Source organism: Amphibalanus amphitrite, unplaced genomic scaffold (genome assembly GCF_019059575.1).
Source record: "Amphibalanus amphitrite isolate SeventyFive unplaced genomic scaffold, NRLGWU_Aamphi_draft 000984F_arrow, whole genome shotgun sequence".
NCBI classification, from domain to species: domain Eukaryota; kingdom Metazoa; phylum Arthropoda; class Thecostraca; order Balanomorpha; family Balanidae; genus Amphibalanus; species Amphibalanus amphitrite.
In genome coordinates this window covers 168095-194271 of record NW_024882478.1, presented here as the reverse complement: position 1 = coordinate 194271, position 26177 = coordinate 168095, and the positions used below count along the sequence as shown (strand labels likewise).

The 26177-nt window shown below is 47.4% G+C and overlaps 1 protein-coding gene across 1 annotated transcript; it reads right to left on the bottom strand.

Moving 5' to 3' along the window:
* Nucleotides 1-3540: 3540 nt before the first annotated feature.
* Nucleotides 3541-11926, bottom strand: LOC122368876. Its single transcript, XM_043343186.1, has 3 exons — nt 11796-11926; nt 6565-7246; nt 3541-4211 (listed from the first exon to the last, which is right to left on the bottom strand). Exons 1-2 carry the CDS (start codon nt 11817-11819, stop codon nt 6578-6580), a joined length of 693 nt encoding a protein of 230 aa, XP_043199121.1. The 5' UTR covers nt 11820-11926; the 3' UTR covers nt 3541-4211; nt 6565-6577.
* Nucleotides 11927-26177: the final 14251 nt, after the last annotated feature.

Sequence of the window (26177 nt, the reverse complement as noted above, 5' to 3'; positions counted from 1 at the left end):
TAGCGGATTTAACGTGAATACAATGAATGAATGAGTGACAAAGTTACGAAAAGTGACTGGAGGTCGGGTCATTCGAAATGACCTGGTGATTTGACCTTGAAGGGTAAGCGGTTTGAGCTTGCACACAATGTATAAAATTGATGGGGAAATAGTCATGTGAAATTTCGCGGCGATACGCGCCGCAGTTTGTCCGCTATGTATGAAAAAGCTAAGGAGGCGAATATCCGCCCCCCCCCCGTCGGTGCGCGCGGATTAAGGTCACATAAGTGGTTTGGTTACCACTTGCCAGAGCTCATAAAGGTAAACTTTTCCCATTTTTGACATTCTCAGACCAATCGGCTCAGTTCGCGAACCAAACGAACACCGCTCAAAGGGCATTAGATACCTAACTTAATTAAAATTGTCGGTAGCGTGTCATTAAATTTCACCTAAAGGTTAACAGTATTGCCTGTAGAGGGCAAAAATAGTCAAGTAAACGTTTCTTGCCAAAAGCACTTTTCTGTAATAACTTTTGGGCGAAAAGTTTGCGTGACATTGATTTATACGAGATCGACATTGATTGATTACGGATACGTCTCTCGTTGTGACGCGTCGGATGAACTGCCTAGTGCCTACTAAACGACTTCAACCCGCGCCCCGCTGTTCTCAGATTTGACCTAAAGCGTCAACGGTTTTGCCTGCAAAAAAAGAGGGCAAAACTGCCAAAATAGCCGTTTTTTTGTAAACAGTTCTTTGCAATAACTTTTGACTCAAGCCTTGTACGAGCTCGCTTTTACCGGCATCGTGTTCCTCTCGTCAAGACGCATCGAAGAACTTAATATGACATTGAAAGGTCAACTTGAAAATTTGACCTTAGGTTAAGGTCATGACCTGACCCGAAAGGGTCATGCTGCATATCATTCGATTCGTATCGTTGAGCTGAACACATCCAAGGCGTTTTCATCGCTCTAGCGTGCCTCTATCAAAAGTTATTAGCGAAAAACTGTTAGATACCATTCGTGACCTGAGATGACCTCAGGGGTATAAAAAGGGGTCACGGATACCATTTTCATGTTCAGTGTGTCAAAGTTATTTGTATTTCAGTGTTTGAGAGTGTTTATAACGGCTTCCGTCCTGAAGAGGCGCTTTTCAATTTTCTCCCTTTGACTTATAATGGGGAGGTCACAAAATTCACCTGACCTTAGGTCAGGTCACCGATATCAACATTTACTATTGCTTTTATCAATCGCTGAAAATTTCAGAGGCAATCGGTCACTCGTTTTAGCTATGGCAGACATTGAAATGTTATCGTCACTTGAAGTGACTTAGTGACCTGACCTTGAATGACCTTGATCTTAAATATTCACAACATGTGTGGAATTGATTTATGATAAGGTGTGCTAAAAACGGCGGCGCTCCGTGCCGCTGTTTTTTAGATAACCGCGAAAAATTGCAGGGGGGTAAACAGGGTTCCGGACAAAATATCGAAAAGCAAAATATCGAATCGCAAAATATCGAAGGTAAAATAGGTATCGAAGTGACAAAATATCAAAAGCAAAATATCGAAATGGATAAGTATCGAAGTTGCAAAATATCGAAAAGTCGAATATCGAAATGGCAAAATATCGAATTGCAAAATATCGAAATCGCAAAATATCGAATAGCATAATATCGAAATTGCAAAATATCGAAAGATAAAATATCGGAAAGACAAAATATCAAATGACAAAATATCGAAACGGCAAAATATCGAAAGCAAATGTCTGCTTTCGATATCGAAAGCAGAATATCGAAAAGACGAAATATCGAAAGAATGATCAAAAACACAAAATATCGAATGCAGAATATCGAAAAGACATAGGTATTGTTCGACATTTTGCAATTCGATATTTTGCGTTTCGATATTTTGTCATGGAATCGTTCGGAGTCTCTCGTACTACGAAGATTCTACGTCGTCCGGCCAATACCGTTCAAGGTCAGCGGGGGCTTGGCTGCGGTACTGGAACGGGATTGGCCGGACGGCGTAGATTCTTCGTCGTCCGAGAGACTACGAACGCGGGGTTAGTGAACAGGTCGCACAAGTCCTACCCCGCGTTCGATGTCTCTCGGACGACGAAGATTCTACGTCGTCCGGCCAATCACGTTCCATAGGACCATAACTGCAGCCGAGCCCCCGCTGACCTTGAACGGGATTGGCCGGACGACGTAGAATCTTCGTCGTCCGAGAGACATAGAACGCGGGGCTTGTCACCCTTATTGGAAAACACGATATTCGAAAATTTTACATTCCTTGACAGATGTTACACGATCTCTCTTGACGAGCTGCATGATCTTAGCGGCTTTGACCTGGCCTTGACCTGAGGTAAACACCACACCTGACCTTTGCCAAAACGAAAGCACATCATTCAACCCGCGCCGCAGTGAGCATGCTGAATATACATGACGAGGAAAAAATACCGTAGATGTTGACCTTCCATGGGCGGTGGGGGGGGGGATGGCATTCCCCAGAATACCCGCGAACGGCGAAACATTTTATCTTTGACCTGACCTGTGACGTTATCGGTGACCTCGAGGTCAATGAAATTAGAGCGTTCTTAACAAATTTTACGGGGCTATCGAACGCCGTTTGAATTTTGTGGATCCGTCCAGTAGTTTCGGAGATACGAGGGGGGAGCAAAAAATCCCTTCCCCCACCGCGCGGAAAGTGGCCGGGAGACCCACCGCCTGCCAGGTTAAAGCACTTTCCTATCAATAGAGCGCTGTGTCTGTTATGATTCCTTTTACCATTTTGTATGTTTTGAAGGAGCAACAAAACACGAGGAGTGAAAATGCCTTCAAGGTGATTTTCGTGAATCGGTTCATCAACCATTGTTTATTTTCCACTGACTGCATCTATATAGAATCAGAGTGATCCAAAACAGCACGATTGTTTTCAATTCGACAGAGGAAAATTAAGGGACTAAATAGGGCTAACAAAGATTACAGGAAGGAAGTGTCGGCCATTTGTGCATGTCACGCCACTCGAACGCCGGGCGCCACCGACTCAGAGGCTAGTGCGCCCCGTGGACCGTCCTCCCTCCGTGGTGGGGATCGTCGGCTGGCAGCCGAGTCTGCCGTCACCGCCCTCTGCCCTCCTTCCACCGCCCACCGTCCACTGTCCACCGTCCACCGTCCACCGTCCAGCGCCCACCGCCCGGCACCCACCGCTCCACCGCCCTCCGCCCTCCGCCCACCGCCCACCGTCCACCGTCCACCGCCCACCGCCCACCGCCCACCGCCCACCGCCCACCGCCCACCGCCCACCGCCCACCGCCGCGCTGCCCTGGCAGTGACAGAAAGTCTGCGGGGCGCGTTCGACGTGTGCTTCAGACACAGGTGTCTACGGTAACGTTTTGTTACTACACATGTACACAACAGCTTAACGGGTCCCGCCGGCCGACCATGGGAGGCGGGTGGCTCGACAGCCGACCTGAGCGCCCGTCAGATCACCCGACCGTATCCGCAGCCTATGTGGCTTTGGTAGCAGCCATAGAACCAAACATCACAGACAAAGCGCTTAGATAGCACACGGTGCCGTATATTTCGTCAGTTTCTGTGGTCACTCATAAAGCTAAATAACCTCGCTAAAAAAGTCAGGTGCACGGACCTGTCTAAAAATGGTCAGCGTCGGCACAGAGCTCATCGTCACAGTAAAACAATGCTGCAATACCTGAGCCAGAAATACGGGGTGTCCTTGTCGGTTCGTGGCTGAGCCCGTCACCGGCCGACCAGGGCCCAGCGAGGCCGTGCAGCCGCTCATATCGGTCACCCACAGACTCCATGGACATGCGCATTGCGCACGACCACACAACACCGCACTGCCCCTTCGCAGTGCGCAGATGCCCAATCGGGGCGGGCGTATCGCCCGTGGGGCTTCGCAACACGACATGCCAGTTTGGCTAACACTGGGTCAGTTTCGCACGACATGTCAGTTTCGCTAACTTTGGGTTAGTTTGGCTAACACTGGGTCAGTTTCGCTAACACTGCGTGTCAGTTTCGCTAACTTTGGGTTAGTTTGGCTAACATTATGTGTCACAGCCCTGCGCCCGGGGAGGGGCGGTTGTCGCCTCGGAGTCGCGGCTTGCAGTCGGACCAGTCGGCTGGTCCAGGTCCACCCCGGACCGTAAGGAGACGAGAGGCGACCTCCGGACGACCCGATCCGGTTCACTGGGCCTCTCTGTACAATGTCTGACCTGCAAACACAAAGCGGATTACAGTTGCGTTACGTATTAATTACATAAACAGGTCGCGGCACAGCTACACATAGGTGGCACAAAGACACCCGCAGAGCCTGAGTTACAACACCAGGCGAATAATGCCACATGCAGATCGCAGATATTTTCTTACATCACTGGACTCACACAGAGTAGAGACACAGCGTAGAGCGGGTCATGTCAAATGTTTGTCTGCTCGGGTTGCATATTGCATACGGTCTCTGCGGGGCCCCCAGGGAGCCGGGAGCCCCAATAGCTGGTTAGGCCCCTCAAAACAGAAGCCTCGTCTCTGACATGGGCATTGCACTGTGCAGCAAACTCTCAAATAAGTGGGTCGGCTCAAGACCGGTTCTAATGTGTGTCGACATGCTCACTCCCTGCGCAAGCATAGGACGTATTACCCGGAGAAGAGTCATCGATAATCCCAGCTAGGCAATAATGATTCCAGTAAAAATACGCACTGGGGAAAACGGTTTAGACACGATGTGGTAACCGTTTGCAGAGTCAATGCCGAGCTGCGTGCGTCATCAGCTACTGGGCTCGTGGAGAATGCAGAACTTTTGACAGCGATAAGAAACCGTGGGCTTTGTGTCCTCGCTATAGGCGGTGACTACGTTGTGGCCCACATGCCACAAGGACATCAGTAGATAAGAGTTGACAGTTGCTGTTCAGTGTTGAACGTCACCGGAGCATTGTGGCCGGCTGGATCAGCACGACTCACCCACGCACAAACGAGGCATTAGTTAGTATGAGCGGATGTCGGCTATCACAAAGACGACTACCGCAACTGTGGTGCAGCGTCTTTTCACCTTCTTTCCTCCGAACAATTTACCGCGATTGCCACCTGGCGAACAGCGGAGCACTCGCCCAGATTGAGGAAAGAAGAAGACTTGAGTGTGCTCACACAAAGGCGTCAGTCAGCTTTATTGGAGCTCATATCAACAATGGTCCTCTCGCTTTCAAAGTAATCAGGTTCTCAGTAGATCTAAAACGGTTAAAAGCTTCGCTTACATGCGAAGACTGCAATGTTGCTCCTTTAGTCCATGGCTCACGATTCACGAAGTCTTTGAAAAGAGTGCACTCAAAGTGGGTGAGCCAAATGCGCAGAAAATATTAACTGACACCTCTCCATATCATTCATCTGAGCTCTAACTAATGCAATTGGCTTAATTGATATCTGCTAACATCACGTTGCCCGTAACGATATATAACATCTGAAACCAGTAAGATAAGTTGATCCAGTTATCTTTTTCCGAATGTGTCGACCAAATTTGCTACAAAGCACGATAGAAGATTTCTACCATGTTTAAAATGTAGCAAAGATGTTAGGTACATTTCGGACGGAATTCAGCCCACAAGCATGAATTTGACGATCCGTGAAGTTTTCCCATATTGCTTTCTGTTGTAATTCCTGTACTTAAGGTGTAGTGCATGCTTTCAAGGGCACTGTCTTCCGGCAGTAGTAATGATGAGGTAAGTTTGTCAGGACGTGTGAATCTCTCAACAATTGATGTCTCATATAACACAACATACCCACAGGAAAAGTAAGCGATAAATAGGAAAATAAGCCGGAAAATGCTCAATGGTTCGCAGCCGCACGCACCAGTTAAACATCATACGGCGAAACGGTCTGGTGCTTCAGCCCTTGAATTTGGGTAAGTCAGCATGAGAATGAATAAAACAGACGAACAACATGTAAGAACATCGGTTACAACTTACAACTTCCTGTTCTTAACGAGATGTCTCCGTTTTCTATAAGCGAGAATTAAAAAGTAAATGCGCTATAGAAAATGTCGTCAAGCATACAGTTGGCTAGATTTTATGTATAGAAAACAAGGAACTTTCATTGTTTCAAAGTCCAGAGGGTTGATAAAAGACAAGACATACGGCTACCGAGGCGGATGTCAGCCTCCGTTGGAGCTTGGAGGACAAGATAAAGGCACCCCGTCATTCTGTTTGCGCTGGACGAAGCTGGCCTACGGTCATTTAGCCATAAGCCTCGTTTCAGGTAAACTGATGTAAACGCTTGAGCCGTGTACTTTACTAACTTCTCATGAATGGGCGGGGGTATGTATAATGTGCACATATGGACACCATGGTCTCCGGAATTTCCCTCATCGGCCGAGAGAGATGGGGAAAGAGATATCCGAATAACATTCACTGAGCTAATGTTCCCAGTAGCTCAGTCAGTAATCCCGATACCTCAGCAGTTATTTCTTCATATTGCTCACATGGAAAATGTGCTACCCGGAGCACCTCCTGCGGAGCCCTGAGCACCTCCTGCGGAGCACCCCCTGCGGTTGTGGCCCGTGTTCACCATATCAGTCCTCACCTGTGTGGTCAAATCACCGCCGGCGCACGGAGCCGACCAGGTTCTGCAGGTACAGGATCTGCTGCAGGGCCTGGTTACCCAGCGCCAGGGACTTGGGGTCGGCGCGTTTCTCGGCGGCCAGCGCGGCGGACGGTGAGCCCGGCTGGACGATGCCGGTGTGGCTCTGGATCAGGTGCTGCTCCTGCCTGCGGCGGTGCGCCAGCTGCCGGCTGGTGGCCAGCTGTGCCTGGTACTGCTGGTCCGCGCTGATGCCGTTCAGCCGAGAAGGCAGCGACGAGTGCGACCCGAAACGGCCGAACCTGCCGAACCCGCCGGAGGGCGAGTTGAAATGGCTGGGAGAGCCAAAGTGCCGCGGACTCGGTCCGAACGACGGAGAGCTGAAGCGGCTGCGGCTCGAGCTGAAGTGGCTGGAGCCGAAGTGGTTCGGTCCGAACCGGCCCCCGGAGCTAAATCCGCCCGGAGACGGGCCGAAGGGGTTAGGTGACGGTCCGAACGGGGAGCGCGCCGGCCCGAACCGGTGGCTGTAGCTGCTGCTGCCGCCGCCCGGGAACTGCGACTGGCTGAAGCGCGACTGGAAGCTGTGGAAGCCGTTGTTTCCCGACTGGAAGCCGCAGCGGCCGCCGAAGCAGGAGCTGCGGTAGGCCGCCGATGTCAGCCGCGCGGCCAGCGTCGTCACCACCGCCTGGGGGCACAAGGGCAAGGTCATGTTGCTGGGCAAGGTGATTGAGGAACCTTTTATCAGAAGCTCTAACTTGCTTCATGTACTCGAATGAAGGTTTTTCCCTACTTTCACACGACATTTCTCTCGTCTTTCCGAATCTCATGTCTTATGCGTTGCAGATTCCTGCATAGGTAATTCGATCGCTGGAGGCGCATCCCACTACATGTAGTAGGTATTCTGTTTTAATAAAATTGCATACACTTACGTCGGCATATTTTTTTACGTTTCGTAGCGTTTCAAAAAAAAAAGATAAGATATACAGTACGCTATCCTTATATAATTTTACCAAGCAGATGAGCTCATTTTATGTTCCTTTCTGAGAACAGTGGATATATTTACCTAATCTCTCTTTAAGTAAGGTAACACTATCCATTTTGTGCATTTGGCTTGAGTGAAGTAATCAAATAGCGTATAGAGTATGTTTTTTTCCGTGAGCCCTAGCGGCTTAATATACTTGTTATTGAAATGGATTTTCAAAAGCAATTAGCGGAATTTTGATCGCATGCACTGTGTGATGGGTATATTTTTCATTCAAGAATGCCACGAACAATCCAGCAAGCTAAAATGCTACCGAAGATTAACGACATTTAGCTGAATAGTGACGTCTGTAAAATAAGCGGCATACTGAAGCGGTGATAGAATGATAAGCAAAATATTACACTTAGCGGGGACAGCAGCAATGAAAAAACGAGCACGAACGTTCACTAGTAGCTATTGTCCTCGCGCTATCGTTAAAACAATGAGTTAGAAGTATCGCTGACTCTTGCTCATCACGCTACGGGAACTTCATCCATTCAAGGGCTATCCTGGTTTTCACGCTCAAAAGTGGTCGTCATGTCACGCATGAAAGGCTCGTCACAGCGATGCCTGGTGACATGGGGCGGACTTATCCGATTTGAATTTAAACAATCTATTCAAAAGTGCATGTGTCATCCAAAAGTGTCCGTATCATGTCACCGTAATCCTAGAGTTCCTGGTTGTCCTGTATTAGGATTTAGCTCGAAACAGTGACGCGAGCGCCGAAAGCCTGTGGTTTAGTTTGCTCATCATATAACCCGACACGCTCCAGGGCGGTGCACCGTGCTTTGTGCCTGAGTGCACTGTGATGTCACATTCACGGTCATCAGTGCAACAATTCCTCCCTTGTCCGGAGATTACGTTCCCTGCAACCGGACCCCTAACGCCACGACTCAAAGCACCCGGGGTCAGAGAGTGACCCGGACACAGCACGATGTGTGGGAGTCGACTGCAACGGTCTGCTTTTGTGCCGGCTGTACCGTGGGACGGGCGGATGGGGCTGATCCTCACGGGGGCCAGGTCAAGGCTGCCTGCGGTCGGCTCGGCCGACACCACCGGCCGGTGTGGGACCAGCCCGGGACTGAGCGGGGGACCGGACAGGAGCGGCTTTACGCCGTGATCAGGGACACCAATCAGACGTGGTCAGCCACAACAGACTGCCTCCCCGGAGCCGAGCTGGTCAGCCACAACAGGCTGCCTCCCCGGAGCCGAGCTCTGTTGACGACAAAACGCCTTCACTAGGGCATTCAATGTTCGATTGCGTGACGCGTTCCTTCCACACACGAGCGAAATACCGACAGGAGAACGTGAATGACATCGGGAAACTCAATACCAGCAACCGCACATTTTCTTTTTCTCAGGAATGTCAGAGGTTTTCCGCCCGCGTAATGGCTGTCATAGCGCACAGTGAGCGGTTTGGGCCACCCCCACTGCAACAGGGTATTTCCATTGGACGTGATATGCTCGGCACGTGGTATCAACTGTAGGACGTGCCTGTCGTCATATCCTGTGTCAGTGAAACTTTGGCTGACTGATTCTAACGGGCCTTACCACGCTACCGGACACACCTATGTGCTGACCGCCCACTCCCCTGACTCATAGGGCCGCAGTACTGTCCAAATGGCGACTGTTTTACCGATAGATCCCGTGGCGGACTGTTGTAACATTTGTGTTAGTCTGTCGACCAATTGGCTGTGGTTGATATAGGACCGCTGTGACAAAACGGGGACGCCTCGTGTCGGGGGCATTTCATAGCCACCGACAGATCATTTTACTGACAGGGTCATACGCTACGCCAGTGGGCCCACCACTGCGGGCGCCATTCGTGTCCGGCAGCCGGAAAACGGATCGGGCTCTGGCCGTCTCGGCCGACAATGGTGACGCCGCCGGGACAATAGTGACACGGTGGCGGCGGCGGCGGCGCCTCAAGGCCGGCGCACGTCCAGAGCTGTCGGGCCGCTACGGGCACGGCCAGAGATGGTCTAATTAGGGGGCCGTCTCTGATTCATCGGCAGCGCCGCGAACAATTGCGGGAAACTGACAGCCGTGTGTCGTGCAGAGTGGGCACTGCCCCGCCAACCTGGGACTTCGGGCCTTTTGGGGTGCATTTAGAAGGTCCCGACTCGTCACACAACTCCATTCATCTTATATCGTGTATGGGCTGTCAAAATTGACCCAAATTTACCACTCAATGCTAGAAAACTGATGTGAGTGATAATTATTAATTGAAATTTTAAGTTCAAGCTATTAGCACTTCCGTCGAACCGAGCATGGCAGCCCATTTAAGTGGTTTGTGGTTAAATTTGCTAACATATCAGGCACATGAAAATTTAGGGATATTAAAAACGCAAATAGGTAATAAGGCAAAATGTGTGTTATGTGAGTTCGTCCCATTTATCAAAGCAGCTACCGACCAAGTGATACTTCGACACTTATCTCAGAATTGAAGAGTTACAACGGTCTCACTTAAAAAACAGTCACCAAGTCACTATCATTTTAAGCACGTCTAAAATTTTCATGGAACGTGGCGCTGAGCGCTGATTCCAGCTGAGAGATACAAGAGGGCTGAGATTATGCAGACAAGTATCATAGCGCTCTGCATTCTGACCTCTCGCTAATATAGACGCGGCAGATTTCAGATCTCATGGGAACATTACCTTGCCGTTAAGAGTGCCATTTTTGTGGTGTTTGCTCTAATATCGTCGCCGTTTACATCTGAAGTGATAGGTATCGCTCACGTGGCCAAGGGTGTCAGTAAAATAGAGCACAATCTGCAAGATAGCAGCAATTTCGGTTATCAAATATGCATCCCACTCAGGCATGAGGAAGGGATCAGCGCCTCAAGGCTGAATTTTTAGCAGTAGTTTTCTGCTTGCATCCCGGCCGCATACTTTTTACATGCCTTCGAGTATCACCGAGATGCCAGAATTTTTACAATGAACAGTTACAAGGACACATTCAGACACGGCTCTGTCATCACATGACATCGGGATGGATTAGCTTCACTTCATTGCCAGAACAATGACGTCAATACTCAATGGCAGCAGAAGGCCAGGAATCACAGACAGATGTTTCCTTCTAATTGACTTTAAACAGACTTTACAACTAGAGAAGCTGTCCGATCAGATGTACGCAAATTGTCGACTGTGGCAACCTTTTTGTAGGTAGGCCCAGAGGAAATATTTCAGGCCCTGCTACCTGAAAGATCAAAAGTGGCCCGCTTAACAAAACCATAATAATCTGTCGAGAGTGTCGAGACATTACAGACCTCTCCACACTCTGCTGTCTCTTTATTTGCAATGCTTTTGCAATCGTAATTCTATGGGCGGCGACTTAAACTGTTTTCCCTCGGAACACTAGCTTTGGTGTAACAGTGCTGTTTTAGATTGAATCTAACTCAACTCTCAAGACAAATCAAGCCGTACCTACTCAACTTTCTATGTTGTAGAATAAATTAGATGGCTGATATTAGATGATGGAATTAGAAGCATTACATATGTGGGAAGACACAGTCGGAGATGAAATTAAGAACTGCATTGCGACTAATGCAGTTCTTAATTTCATTGAACTGCATTGCGACTAACACGACCAGCTTTATAAAAAGCAATAGGAATCAAATGCGCAAAATCTAGCATATTTGTTAGGAGGTCGATGATGATTCCTTTTATGAAACAAGGTGCTGATTTCTGCGTCGTAAGCGATAACTAAGGCGAGGCGATGATGTACGAAGCGTATCGGTTAATTACTGTCAATATCTATCAGCGCGGTGAAGACGGTAAGCGAACATGAACAGGTGTAAGACGGTCAGTAATGCAAGGAAAAAGAACAAACAACCTTACGTCGAGCATTGCCTAGCCAACGAGTAAGGTACGACTGCCATTTAATGCTTTCATCCGTCCTGATTTTACCGTCTAATACCTACATTTGTTTAGTAACATATAACATAACGCTTAGCCTGGGGTTACCAATACGGCGTGCACCAACAAAATGTCGTTCCGCCTTGATATAACAATATGTGTTCATAAGCGGCGAAACGGGGGGGGGGGGCACCGGGCACCGTCCCCTCTGATTTTGCCATTTTTAATTACCATTAGCCCTATGGGCGTTGCATGGAAAGAATGGGACCAAAAGTCGGCAGTCCCCCCCTTAATTGAAGGTATTCCGCCGCTACTGTATGTGTTTACATCCCCACGTCCCCTCACTGGTCACTCACCACGCACAATACTCCAGTCTTCATGTCTGCGTCCGGTGTAGGTCTGACTGGTCGGTTCACTCTCACCCTCGCTCACCACCGACTGCTCGGAGCTAACTGGTCGCCGGCGCCGCGCCGCACTGGTTTTAACGTTAGGTGGCGCTGAGGCTCCGGTATTCCCTGGCCTCCCTTCCCCGCCCACCTGACCTCTGGCCGGATCATGACCTTTGACCGTGACTCTCCCAGGAGCATAGTGGGCGTGGCATGTTTACAGCTGAGTCGGACACGCCAGCCAGTCGCGTATCATTTTATTACAAAATAATATTCGCCATATTCAATGCCATGTCGTTATATCGCTATAGCAACTTTGCACATTGCATATTATTTTATATAAGAGAGAGAGAGAGAGAGAGAGAGAGAGAGAGAGAGAGAGAGAGAGAGAGAGAGAGAGAGAGAGAGAGAGAGAGAGAGAGAGAGAGAGAGAGAGAGAGAGAGAGAGAGAGAGAGAGAGAGAGAGAGAGAGAGAGAGAGAGAGAGAGAGAGAGAGAGAGAGAGAGAGAGAGAGAGAGAGAGAGAGAGAGAGAGAGAGAGAGAGAGAGAGAGAGAGAGAGAGAGAGAGAGAGAGAGAGAGAGAGAGAGAGAGAGAGAGAGAGAGAGAGAGAGAGAGAGAGAGAGAGAGAGAGAGAGAGAGAGAGAGAGAGAGAGAGAGAGAGAGAGAGAGAGAGAGAGAGAGAGAGAGAGAGGAGAGAGAGAGAGAGAGAGAGAGAGGAGAGAGAGAGAGAGAGAGAGAGAGAGAGAGAGAGAGAGAGAGAGAGAGAGAGAGAGAGAGAGAGAGAGAGAGAGAGAGAGAGAGAGAGAGAGAGAGAGAGAGAGAGAGAGAGAGAGAGAGAGAGAGAGAGAGAGGAGAGAGAGAGAGAGAGAGAGAGAGAGAGAGAGAGAGAGAGAGAGAGAGAGAGAGAGAGAGAGAGAGAGAGAGAGAGAGAGAGAGAGAGAGAGAGAGAGAGAGAGAGAGAGAGAGAGAGAGAGAGAGAGAGAGAGAGAGAGAGAGAGAGAGAGAGAGAGAGAGAGAGATCGGTATATTGAACAGGGAACAGGTAGAAAGTATAATGCATTAATGAATGAGTTATGCATTAATTATAGGTATTTCATTCTGAATCGTGGTCCTATTGACCAATTTGTCCCTTTGTGCACCATCAATTTATGAGCTAGTAATCAGGGCGAAATTTTCACCCACAGATTTGATGAAGTTTTGAATAATCTCTCCGTCAGACGATTTTACGTTTTTTCGAAGTTCCAGGTGGTAGTAAAGCTTTTTTATCTCCTATCATTTGTGTGTTTCAGATGCTATGCACTACTGTACCTACCTATATCTCGCCATGCCTGTGATCGCCGTACGTATGTACGATGGCCGTAACTATGCATATATTTGCCGGCTGTAGACCGTCGCCGGCCAGGCAGACCGCCGGGACCGGCCAGGCGTGAGCATGCCGCCGTGCCGGCCGCCCTGGCCCGGCCTGACCGGGCCCAGTCGCCTGACCCTTCCGCCGCCGCCTGACCCTTCCGCCGCCGTCTGGGAGGGACGAGTCCGGCCCCTGTTTTGGACGTCGCCGGCGTGGAATGCATTGTCCACGCCGGCGTCTTCGTCCCAGGTATGAGCGGGGACCGGCCAGGTGCGCCTATTTTGGTGACCGCTGAGCACGGCTCCGGACGTTTTTTTCTCCTCTCTCGTAAATGTGCCCGCCTAACGGCGACCTTTACATTTACCTGGGTCACGTTGAATTGTCGTGGCTCCTGGCTGCTGAATTGTGGTCGTCTTTATCTCCTTTATTCATATCCTCTACTTGTCATCCTATGCCTACTTAGTACTTATGTTGAATGAGCTATGCACGAGTTTCATTTCGCCCAAACACCGCGGACCCACCCGACTGATAAGAACAGAGGATGGAGAACACTTCACGCCCGCCCGGTTGGCGATCTGCAGTCTAAAGGCAAATTCCTCAAGCTGTTCTGCACTATGCTATTAGGGGATTTTCATGTGTGTTTTTTTAACTCGCATATGCAGATGAATGCAAAAAGGCGAATGTCGTTGACAGATGTTCACAAAGTCGTGCGCTATCGTAAAGAGCTATCATAGAGCTAACTATGCTGAGCAGGGAGCACATTCCATAGACGACGCAAGTAGAAATATATCAATGATATTTTGGTCATATTTTAATTTAATTTAATTAAAACATATCATGAGCATAAGGTCATTTCACAACTCAATAATATGCTGAGGACGATTAAGTACGGTTCAAATTAGAAACTTCCTAGAAGAATAACCTTATGCTCACTATCTTTTAACAATCCGAAAATTAGCCTAAAATCAATGAATATATTTCGGAAACGTTCCTTCTTCAGTTCAAAAAGTTAACTATACAAGCCACAGAAATGTACAAATAATTGAACGTCACAAAAGCGCCGAATTAACTGATCCCACCAACGAATATTAGTCACATTCTCGTGCCATATAAGTAGAACGGCCTCTTTTAATCAACGCAAGACTAAAATAACAGGTATACATAAGGTAGCGTAACCAAATACAACTGTATGAGATCACTTGTGACCCAACAATTACTATGCTAGTCATCTTAGAAACACACAATATAATTACAACTGACATGCTAAGGTGTACACAGCCGACTACTCAATAGATCGATTGTCTAGCCAACAAACTAGCCATTCATCCAATTGCTCAATCCACTAGTTACACCCATTACATTCTTTTTTTTTTTATTTAGTCGGACCTCTCTCCAACGGGCTCTTTGTCCCAATTATAGGAGAGAGCACCTGCTCCTCCCGCCGTCCTATTCCCCACCCCCCAGGCTACGGCTGAAGTGGGAGCCTACCCCACACCTGGTGACGCAGCCGGGGACGACGCCCGCGGAACGGGCGGAACCGGGAATCGAACCCGAAACCCGGCACCGCCCGCACCGCGGGTCGACGCCTTAACCGACTGCGCCACCAGGGCCGCAGTCGGTTATTCAGGCGTGGAGTCGACAAACCATTCAAATATCCATTCCAAATCATTCAATCAAACGTTTTATCATACATCTATCCCAACATCTATCACGTCTCAGGCTGACAGTTCACACTAATCACAGAATTGCCCAAGATGCGATGTTGGTGTTTAGGGCTGGTCGGTATGTCCTTATCCATAGCGACTCTGCTATTTTTCTGTCTCTGCTGGTGTTGCATGTCTGTAGGATCTTGGCCGCGATGTGTTGGGGCTCTGGGCGACATCGAGGGTGGTCATCTCTGAAGTGGTCGCCCCACGGTGAGTCCATACGGTGGTTCTTCGCGTCCCGTAGATGTTCATTGTAGCGAAGTCGTATGTGACGTCCGGTTTCGCCGATGTAGCTCCGGTTGCACAGCGTGCAGGTAAGTTGGTATACCACTCCGGAACTGTGGCACCGGCCCTGTAGTCCTGCAGCACACGAGTGGCAGCGTGAGCCACCAGGACACGGAGGTGGTTTCAGGGCAGAGCGCACCAGCTGGTTCTTGATGGTCTGTTTGTTGGTCCAGGTCACTCCTAGGTTCTGTTGGCCACTCTTGTGTACGATGGCCTGTACGGTTTGGGCTAGCTTGTCATCGATGAAAGGTAACACGAGCCTTGTTACCGGCGTTGCTCGTCTTCTTGGTCTTGGTCTTGAGGTCTGGCAGCAACTGATGGCTCTGCTGATGGTGCGCATGTTGTAGCCGTTGTTCAGGAACAGGTCTTTGATTTTCTCTATACTGCGTTCACGAGCGCTGTTGTCACTGGAGATGTTGATGGCACGTCGGATTTGGGAGTGCAGCACAGCTCGCTTGGTTTTCCACGGGTGTGCCGAGTCAGCGTGTAGTATGATACCAGCCGATGTGGGCTTGATGTACAGCTCAGTGGTGTACCTTCCCGTGGGTTCGACTGTGATGCTGGTGTCCAAGAAGGGAATGGATGGCGTCTTGTCTGTCGATTCGATGGTGAACTTGATCGATGGATGTGCGTCGTTGATGTGACGGAAATACTCTTGAAGATTGGCAGAGCCATGGGTCCACACTCCGAGTACGTCGTCGATATACCTCATGTATAGGTCGGGTTTGTGTGAGGCACTGGTGTTGAAGTCCCGTTCCAAGCTGTCCATAAAGATGATAGCAAGCGGTGGGGCCACACGACTACCCATGGCGATACCGCTTGTTTGGCGATAGTATTTGTCGCCAAATCTCAAGAAGTTGTTGGAAAGGCAGTGGTTCAGAAGGTGGATGATGTCTGTAACTTCCAGGCCGAAGGTGTTGATGTCTTGATGGTAAGTTTCGAGCAAACGTTTTGCACTCTCAGTCGCTTCTTTGTAGGGGATGTTTCCGTAGAGGTTGGTGACGTCTACACTGAAGATGATGCTATCCGCTGGTAGTCTGTGTTCTGGATAGGCATCTGAGAGGCGGCGAAGATACTCTTCAGTGTTGCTGAGGTGGGCTGGGATAAACTGAAGGAGTTGGCTGAGGATTCTCTCCAGTAGTTGGGATATTTTGTCCAGTGGGTCACCACACGCTGACACAATCGGGCGCAGTGGAATGCCCGGTTTATAACCCGAATCCTCCCAAATCCGACGTGCCATCAACATCTCCAGTGACAACAGCGCTCGTGAACGCAGTATAGAGAAAATCAAAGACCTGTTCCTGAACAACGGCTACAACATGCGCACCATCAGCAGAGCCATCAGTTGCTGCCAGACCTCAAGACCAAGACCAAGAAGACGAGCAACGCCGGTAACAAGGCTCGTGTTACCTTTCATCGATGACAAGCTAGCCCAAACCGTACAGGCCATCGTACACCAGTATAACGCCTTTTGGGGCGACTAACGGAGCGAGCGAGAGGGTGGGCCTTGCACGTGCGAAATTGCGAGGGGGTACCTCCAACTGACTTATGCACGGCACGGCACCCTACTAACTGGTCTCTAGCGATGTGCCAAATTTGGGCACAATCGGCCCAGCCGTTCTCGAGATCTGGAAGCGGCACCCTGCACGTGCGCACGTGCAAAATGGGTCCCAACTGACTTGTGCACGGCACCCTACTAACCGGTCCCTAACCGTGTACCAAATTTGAGCGCAATCGGCCCAGCCGTTCTCAAGATCTGGAAACGACCCCTGCACGTGCGCACGTGCAGCAGCACCCCAACTCTGGCACATGTATATGCAGTGCCTAGTGGGTGCCTACCTACATGCCAACTTTCAGCGCAATCGGCCAAGTAGTTACCGAGATATTGCAACAATTACAAAAGTGACACCTCTTCGTTTTGCACGTGGCACGTGCATAAGGGGTCACCCACATGCATCGGGAATAGTCCAATACTTGGTAGAAGGAATGAAGCTACCCTACAAAAATTACCGCGTGTAAATCGGTCAAGTGGTTGCTGAGATATAAGCCTCGCAAAAGCGTGACCACGGCCGGCCGCTCATGCTCAGAAATTTCCGTTAATCTAAGGAAAGACTACGCTCGCTTCGCTCGCTCCGTAACAAGAGTGGCCAACAGAACCTAGGAGTGACCTGGACCAACAAACAGACCATCAAGAACCAGCTGGTGCGCTCTGCCCTGAAACCACCTCCGTGTCCTGGTGGCTCACGCTGCCACTCGTGTGCTGCAGGACTACAGGGCCGGTGCCACAGTTCCGGAGTGGTATACCAACTTACCTGCACGCTGTGCAACCGGAGCTACATCGGCGAAACCGGACGTCACATACGACTTCGCTACAATGAACATCTACGGGACGCGAAGAACCACCGTATGGACTCACCGTGGGGCGACCACTTCAGAGATGACCACCCTCGATGTCGCCCAGAGCCCCAACACATCGCGGCCAAGATCCTACAGACATGCAACACCAGCAGAGACAGAAAAATAGCAGAGTCGCTATGGATAAGGACATACCGACCAGCCCTAAACACCAACATCGCATCTTGGGCAATTCTGTGATTAGTGTGAACTGTCAGCCTGAGACGTGATAGATGTTGGGATAGATGTATGATAAAACGTTTGATTGAATGATTTGGAATGGATATTTGAATGGTTTGTCGACTCCACGCCTGAATGTAATGGGTGTAACTAGTGGATTGAGCAATTGGATGAATGGCTAGTTTGTTGGCTAGACAATCGATCTATTGAGTAGTCGGCTGTGTACACCTTGCATGTCAGTTGTAATTATATTGTGTGTTTCTAAGATGACTAGCATAGTAATTGTTGGGTCACAAGTGATCTCATACAGTTGTATTTGGTTACGCTACCTTATGTATACCTGTTATTTTAGTCTTGCGTTGATTAAAAGAGGCCGTTCTACTTATATGGCACGAGAATGTGACTAATATTCGTTGGTGGGATCAGTTAATTCGGCGCTTTTGTGACGTTCAATTATTTGTACATTTCTGTGGCTTGTATAGTTAACTTTTTGAACTGAAGAAGGAACGTTTCCGAAATATATTCATTGATTTTAGGCTAATTTTCGGATTGTTAAAAGATAGTGAGCATAAGGTTATTCTTCTACGACATTCAATAATGCTGCTCATTTTAGTACTTCGCCATCTTATTAGAAACTTCCTAATGATAATTGGACTTACAACAAAGTGAACATGATGTGGGTACACGTTATGCGTCCTGATTACAAAGCAGACAGGTTATCAACCTCCATTCACAACACAGACAGATGGCGGGGAACCAAACTTTCTGGGCGACCGATCAGTCATTCATTAAAATTTGTACGTTATAAATGAGTGGGTAATTAGGTACTGACAAGTAGCACACCCAATCCAACATGTGTAATCAGTATTATAACAAAAAGTAAAGGGCACCTTGTATTCAACGCCGCTGACAAAAAGCCACCGAGGAAAGTGTGCGTTCCCGGTAGATGCTACCGCGCCGGCTCCAGTTCAGAGTGCGGACGGGAGCCGCCGGGTCACGTCGAAGGGCACGTGTGAGCCGCCGACATCGGCCGGAAATTGCGCCACTCAGGATTATGCCTGCAATCAGAGCCTGCGTCAGCGATTGCCGGACCTGACTACTTGGTTCCAAGCCAAAAGCGCTGCATCTTCAGGGATATACTGTCACTTCCTAATATCTCGCTAACAGAAAAAGGCAATCCGAAGGACAAATGACCGAAAGCTTATATAATCTTGGTGAGGCTAAATTTTGAGCTGTTCCGGGTGATGACGAATCAAAGCCAGCAATGAATTCCAATATCCGAGCCTACTAATGCCCGTCTACTAGGTTACATTCACTAAACTGGTTCAAAGAAGATAGTCCAAGTGTTGTGCTTATGATGCATGTCCCAGCCTGCACTATTAGTTCCCTGTGCACACTGCACAGAGGAGCGCGTACACATACCTACCTTCCCCTTTTCCTTCGTACCAACCACTATAAGCGCTATTAAAAGCTAATTATAATCAAACCAATCTCGCTACAAAATCAGAATGTCTAATGATAAAGAAAATGCAATAAAATAAAATGTAAAGTTGCAAAACTGTGAATAAATTACCCCGGCCGGGCCCGGGGGGTAATCCCAACCACCGCAGCCCGGGGGGGGGCGTTTTTCGCCCCCCCCCCCTGTCTAACTCCGTAAATAAGGGAGCTACGGAAACAAAAGCGATACCAAACGAAAGGTCCTTACGAGACGATTCTAATGCACCTAAAATTTTTGACCTCAGGTCAATTTTCAAGGTCAGAGGTCAAGGTCAAAGGCCAAAACCGGCACATGTGTAGTGATCTCAAAGTAAGCCTTCTAGAGGACGGCAGGCTGCATCAAACCGGCAAAATTGGGTGTCAAGCGAAAGAAGAGAATCTGAGGATTCTGGAAATGTGCTCCAAATCAAAGGTCAAGGTCAAGGTCACGCTCAAAATTGACCTCAAACTTGGCACTTTTTCGCACATCTTGCGTGCTAACTTCCAAGATGTTTTGAAATGTTTTGAGGCTTATCAGTTCCCTATTTGTGGTTCATCTTACGATACAAGGCTGCTCAAAGGTCAAGGTCACAGAAGAGTATCCCTGCTAGAGGCTATTTCAGTGTTTCAAGTTAGTAATAATAAATAAGACAATTTTGCCATCCGGAAGCTCTAAATGAAGGCTTAGAGGAAAATAGATGCCAGATTCGTGATCAGCGGGTACAAATCCATCATAAACGACCTTTCATGTGTCAAGGTCAACCAGAGGTCATTCGAGGTCACATGAGGTCAACATGAAACTTGACCTTTTCCGAACAAAATATATATCATTCGACGCGGCTTGACAAGGCAAATGCGATGGTACCACTGCCGTAGCTCTAGGACCATTTTTGTCGAAGTTATTTGCGAAAAACTAAAACCACATTTCGGGGTCGTTGACCTGACCTCTGACCTCAGGTCACCAAAACTATTTTTCTATTTTTCTCTGGGTCAAACGCTACACAGCCGTGCTCGTAATTTGTCTTTATCTCTAAAACTTTATTTTTAGCAGCTATTTGAAGTTTGCGTCTGTGACGCCGAAGTTTGCCGTGCAGGGGTCTAGAAAAATGGACCTTGTGACGTCATCAAGGGGGCTAGGTCCAAATTTTTTACTTCAGAAGATGTCAAATTGATGGGAGAAAAGGTACTGAAAGTTTCGCCTTCTTATCCCTAAGCGTTCGGGAGTTATCGTAAATATTCGCCAGGGGGGGCGAAAAACGCCCCCCCCGGGCCCGCGAGGGTTACTAGACACAGAGCATAAACATTAAAAACGCTCAAAAATATGCAAGGCTCCTTCATCATCATCACCATCATCATTCTTTATTATGCACCGCTTTTACAGCGACAAATACAAATATATACATATACATGTGTGTGACCTCAGACCAGGTATCCTCAGATTTCGCGGAATAAAATATCTAGCACGTCATCAGCATACCGCTGATTAAGACAACTCTCAACTAAGGAGCACTTCATACCATCATTACGACGCATATTTGTTCCAGGGAGTGCAGCAGCCAGAGTTGAAAAGGAAAAACGGGGTATACCCGCTCCGGTCCCAGACGGAAATGATCGTTTTGCAAAGCAATATGTCGGCTACGGCTACACTTGTTAATCGGTTCTAAATATTGTCTGCAACACTAGGAAGAGGAAAACTCGTGGCAGTACATCGTAGATTCAGTGACATATGGCAGCAGTGACGTTTGTATTTTCATGATCATTAGTGATTAGTAATAATTCTATATGAAGTGCGATTCCAGGTAGTAAGAATGTTTCATATTGATGGTGCTAGAATACCTACACAGGAGACCAGCGTTAATTATAGTGATTAAAATATGCCCAAATATGTTCGCCAAAACTGATTAACAGACTTGAGATATCTTATTCTCTAACATCCACAAAATGACGCACAAAAACTGCCTGTCTATCCGTCTTTTATATAACGTCTTTTGTATCCGTCTTTTATATTGACGAAGTGCAGCGGCAGGTGCAGTGCAAGCTCGGAAGACCTTTCATGCCACTATCAGCGCCACCGCTGACTTTAACCAGAATGCGTTTAAATACAATCCATGTGAGGCATAGTAGCAGGGAGAAAAAAGTAAATAAGCCACAGCTGGATACGCCGAGCAGTGTGTCGACTGTCGAGTCTGTAACGCTACATCTGTGTGTGATGGTGCCGTGCATTCCTACTAGAAGCATTCACAAACTTTTCAATTAAGCTTATAATTAACTAGGGATATTTCTTGACCTATCAGGAATGAGGCAATCAGGACTCAGTACATTATAATGAAAGGTCAAGTATTGAAAGAGAAGTGCTTAATTCTTTCCCCACCACTCGAGACAGACGCAAATCAATATTTCGTAAATATAGAAGTAAGACTCTGGAATTGCTTTGTGAGACGAATTCCAGAAAAGCTTTTAGCAATTACATGTAGGGGAAGGAGGGTGAATTGCGCCACCTCAAGGAAAAACGCTAATTGTAAGAAAACCGCTAGAGATATAAGCATGCATTGGTGACCATTTCAAAGAGGAACTCATTGGCTACGATTTAAGAGCCTCCCGATCAATTAAGAATATTTCGTTTGCTTCTGACAGCTGCTTTTTCAGAAACATGTAAAAGGGCGCATTTGCCAACAACTGCTGTAAATTGCGCCAGGGGGATGGCGCAATTAGAACCCAATTGCGCCCTATACTTTAACATGGCTAAGCGAATGAGACGGAATGCATACACCCCGGCAGTCTAATGTCATTGCGGTTTACTTAAACATTCATAATGTTATTCACGCTGGTTAAATAATAAATGTAGGTGTAAATCGCGATGTTTTTTTGCCCAGGTAGATAACTTTACATGTGTTCGTACGCTTGTAAAAGTGCAACGAAAACGTTTACTGTAACCGACTAGATATATGTGAACGTATGCGCCTATACGGTTACATTTTCAATCGTTTCTCTCAAAAGTAATAATTTTTATTGTTTCGACAGCTTTATGACATCAATTTTTACTTTTATCATAGTTGTCACCTCTCACGCCTGAGTCCATGTTGAAAATGTCGTATTTTGTCAATTACACCACAAGTTCGTAGCCTAAATGGCAGCTGCATTATAAGTTTGACGAGAGAAATAATTTGCGGACTGACGACAACGGGTTGCTCCCCTGCCTGACATTAAACTCCTTCTTTATTGCAATCAGTTAATGATGCATTCATGCTGTCGTGATACAATAGCTACACCATTATTCTATTTGCGCCCCCCTGGCGCAATTGCCATGGGCGCAATTAAAATTCAGGTACTTTTTAATAAAAGCGTGGAAGTTATCATAAAGATGTTGAAGGAAGTTAACTGTTTTAGTGAAATATAATGAAAAAAGGGTTTTTCTTTCTAAATATCACTCTGAAAATCACACAAATATCACACATTTTTATTGCCAACGGTTCAAAATACTGCAAAAAAGCTAAGAAAACGCCGTAACATCTTTGATGGCATAATGAGCCTTGCTGATTGGCTTCATCGGGGAGCTTGGGCCATACAAGGAACTATCCAGTGGGGAAAATAATGTTTTCGAACACAAAATTCAAAACATGCCATTGAATCCGTGGGAATGTTGGTGGGCGCAATTGGTTAGGAGGGCGCGATACACTGTAAAAAATATTGACTAGCCCCTCGTCAAATGATTCTCAACGCTAAATGTCGGGGGTACAGACTAGTTTTGCATCCTACTTTTGGCACACGGTGCGAGCCCCTGGCTTGTTTTGTGTTCGTCAGATGACAGTTACCAGGTGTCGGTTAGTTTTTACAACGTCCCAAAAATAGCTGGAGCGTTTCTGCCTTGTTTTGGAAGCAGGCCCTCGTTAATGCTGTGTATGATAACAACCTACCTAGTAACAATAATAACGAAAAACAATGTCAAAACGAGGGCGGCTTGTTTAGTGACGATGCTCAAAAGAAGCATCGTCTTGTTCCTACTTAACGAATGAAGCTCAAACTAGGTCAAAACTAACGTATTGCTCAACGCATAGTCAGATGACCAGCAGATCCTACGCCGCCCAATCCAGTCATCGAATTTGCCAGCGAATTCGTTTGAAGACCATCATATTATTAAATATCGGTGGTCTTCAAACGAAATCTCTTACCAGTTTGATGACGAATTCATCCGGCCCATTCCAAAAACGCTCAAGATAAAATGAAAGTGTATTTCTGAAATAATATGCTTTCTTGCAATGCACCTTTCGTATATCAAGCGAACCTTTCACTTCCAGCGCCCGTTAACAGTTATCAATCGAATCAGAAGCATGCACATATCGATAGATCTGAACCTAAGAACACAGAAGACATTTTGTAGAGTACCTGTCTGAGCCTATGCAGTGGAGCCCGTGAGCCGCCCAACCGCAGCTGCCTCATGACCTTGATGATAGGTCTGAACCTCAGATTGGCCAGAGCTTGGCCGTCAATAACCAGCTTATTTATATCCACAGTTGTAGTGACTTAGGGTTTGGAATTTGCCAAACCTAAGTTTTGATTACCAAGAGAAGTTTTGTACTTCTTGCACTTGCCTTTTCTTCATAACTTTGGCGGAAATCGTCGTAGTGAAACTTCAGTGATCCGTTAGCTGTCGGTTCTTGAGAGAGTTGGCCAGGCCGGACACCGGGGGCGGCTCCACAACTTTTGAAAAATTAAACCAAAGTCCTATTGCACTGCATGGAGAGCAATTAATTTAAAATCGCTCTTGCCCCCCCCCCCCCCTCGACAACTTTGCAAACGTCTCTGCGCGATTTAGTTGAGAATAATGGCTTATGGCAAGTTATTGAATCAGAACGTCGATCACTGCAGGTCATATATCGGCAAGCAATTCTTCATAACTAGACACTGCACAAATGGAAACGATACAGGTTTTCCCAGTGATAAACACTCGCACTGCACAGACGCGCGCACCTCCGACCGAACGCGGCACGGCACAGCGCAACTGGCGCCGGGAAGCCGGGAACGCATTAAGTGAAGGATTCACAGGTGCGCAACTTTATTGCGAACAATAAAAACCTACCGCAAACGATTAAAAAAAAGTTTTAGGGCAATCGGAAATACAAATGTATTGACTTATAGAAATAAAATTGTCATTCACCTTCCAAATAACCCAACAATTTATTTGCCGTAAAAAGTGTCTGGAAATGGAAAGTTGCTAACATGATTCAGCAAGTAGGGAAACGCAGCAGCTACCTGGCGAATAATCTCAGGCTGGTTTAGTGACGAGTGCATTGCTACGGCTTGTTCCTCACCCTTCACAGATTACTATGACAAAACTACCCCTAGTATTTTGATCATCCTGAGGCTGGCTTTCACCTAATAATTTGATGAGGGTCTTCCTCGTTTCGGATTGAGGCGAAAACAAACGTCAAACAACCTTGATAGTTAATTCAGCACTTCAAAACAAAGGTACACCTAGGGTATCATCACAATACCGGATCATAACGACCTGGATAGTTCTCAGCCTGTAAGCTAACTAAGCGGTAACTAGTCAAGTGGTAGGTACCGGAAGCATTGACAACCTGGTGACTGTTTCGAGACCCTCACTGTAAACCAAATCTACAAGTTGGCTCCTTGTTACAAGTTTGGTTCCAATTCGCATAGGCGTCACCTTGTCGATTCACCAACCCCAGGCTTGTTGGCCAGCAAACTAACAGTTTGTCTACAAGTTTGGTTCCAATTCGCATAGGCGTCACCTTGTCGATACCTTGTCGATTCACCAACCCCAGGCTTGTTGGCCAACAAACTAACAGTTTGTCTACAAGTTTGGTTCCAATTCGCATAGGCGTCACCTTGTTGAGTACTAGTCTGGGCCTTGTGAACCTACCAACTTCTGGATAGGCATAGCCGTTTCCTTGTCGGTTCAACAACCCCTGGTTTGTTGATGAACTAGCCTTTGACTGGGCATTGCTAGTTTACAAATTGTCAACAAGTAAGTGTACTAACGCTCAGTTCGAACTTGTTCTTCCTTACAATCGCTTTGTTTGCGTTGATAACCTTAAGAACTTACGATTCGCGTTCGTTTTCAATTGCCACGATACTGATTCAGGAAATATTTTCTATACGGACAGGTCATTTTTTGGCTGGAAGTGGTGCACAAAACCATGACTGGCATCAGTTATTGCTCAAAGGCTTGCGCTGACAAGAAACGAAATACTGATGGGTTATATAATCGATGAATGCATACACCACATCCATTCGGAAGTTTCTGGAATCATTAGTATTTATTACGGTCACGTACCTACATCACGTAGTATGTAATTAATACTATTGACTGGAGACAATTCCAAGTGCATATTTTCGAATGGATGTGGTAAATGCATGAGGTAGGTATACCTATCGTGCACCGTCAGCATATAAGTCTTTGAAGCAAGAACTGCTGCGTATGTGGAAGAACATGGTTTTGTGCATCGCATCAAGCCAGAAGTATAACATGCCCGTATGACGAATATTTCCACATTGACCATAACAATCATGGCAGTTGCGCGATCACGCAGATAATTCGAATAAATCATGATCGCCAACCCGATTAGCTTTTACAGCCCATATATGTCCATCAGTTAAGTTAAAAATACAAAGAGTTGAATTAAAGGCAAATAAATGTATTTATATATAAAAAACACCGACCGCAAAACATCTGCTCACATGTGCATGCAAAGGTCTGGCCCACTTACATTGCGCGCGCAGGGGAAGGGAGGCGTCTCGACCGCGGGTATAGGCACGATTAGTGCGTCCCGCAGGCCAGAGCGGGCCTCACTCACAGCACGAACACCACAGTTCACAGATTTCACTTTTTACTGCACAAATGCTGGAACAGCCCTCGTCGCTGATCCATGCTGCACGGCGGCCGCGCGACAACTGCTGGTTTGAGCGGTTTGAAACCGCCGCGCCGGGGCCGGACGGCG

Coding starts and splice junctions, on each gene's coding strand:
- LOC122368876 (XM_043343186.1), bottom strand. CDS start 11,819: ATGAAGACTGGAGTATTGTGCGTG. Junction 7,247..11,795: donor AGACTGGAGTATTGTGCGTG/GTGAGTGACCAG, acceptor TTGTGCCCCCAG/GCGGTGGTGACGACGCTGGC.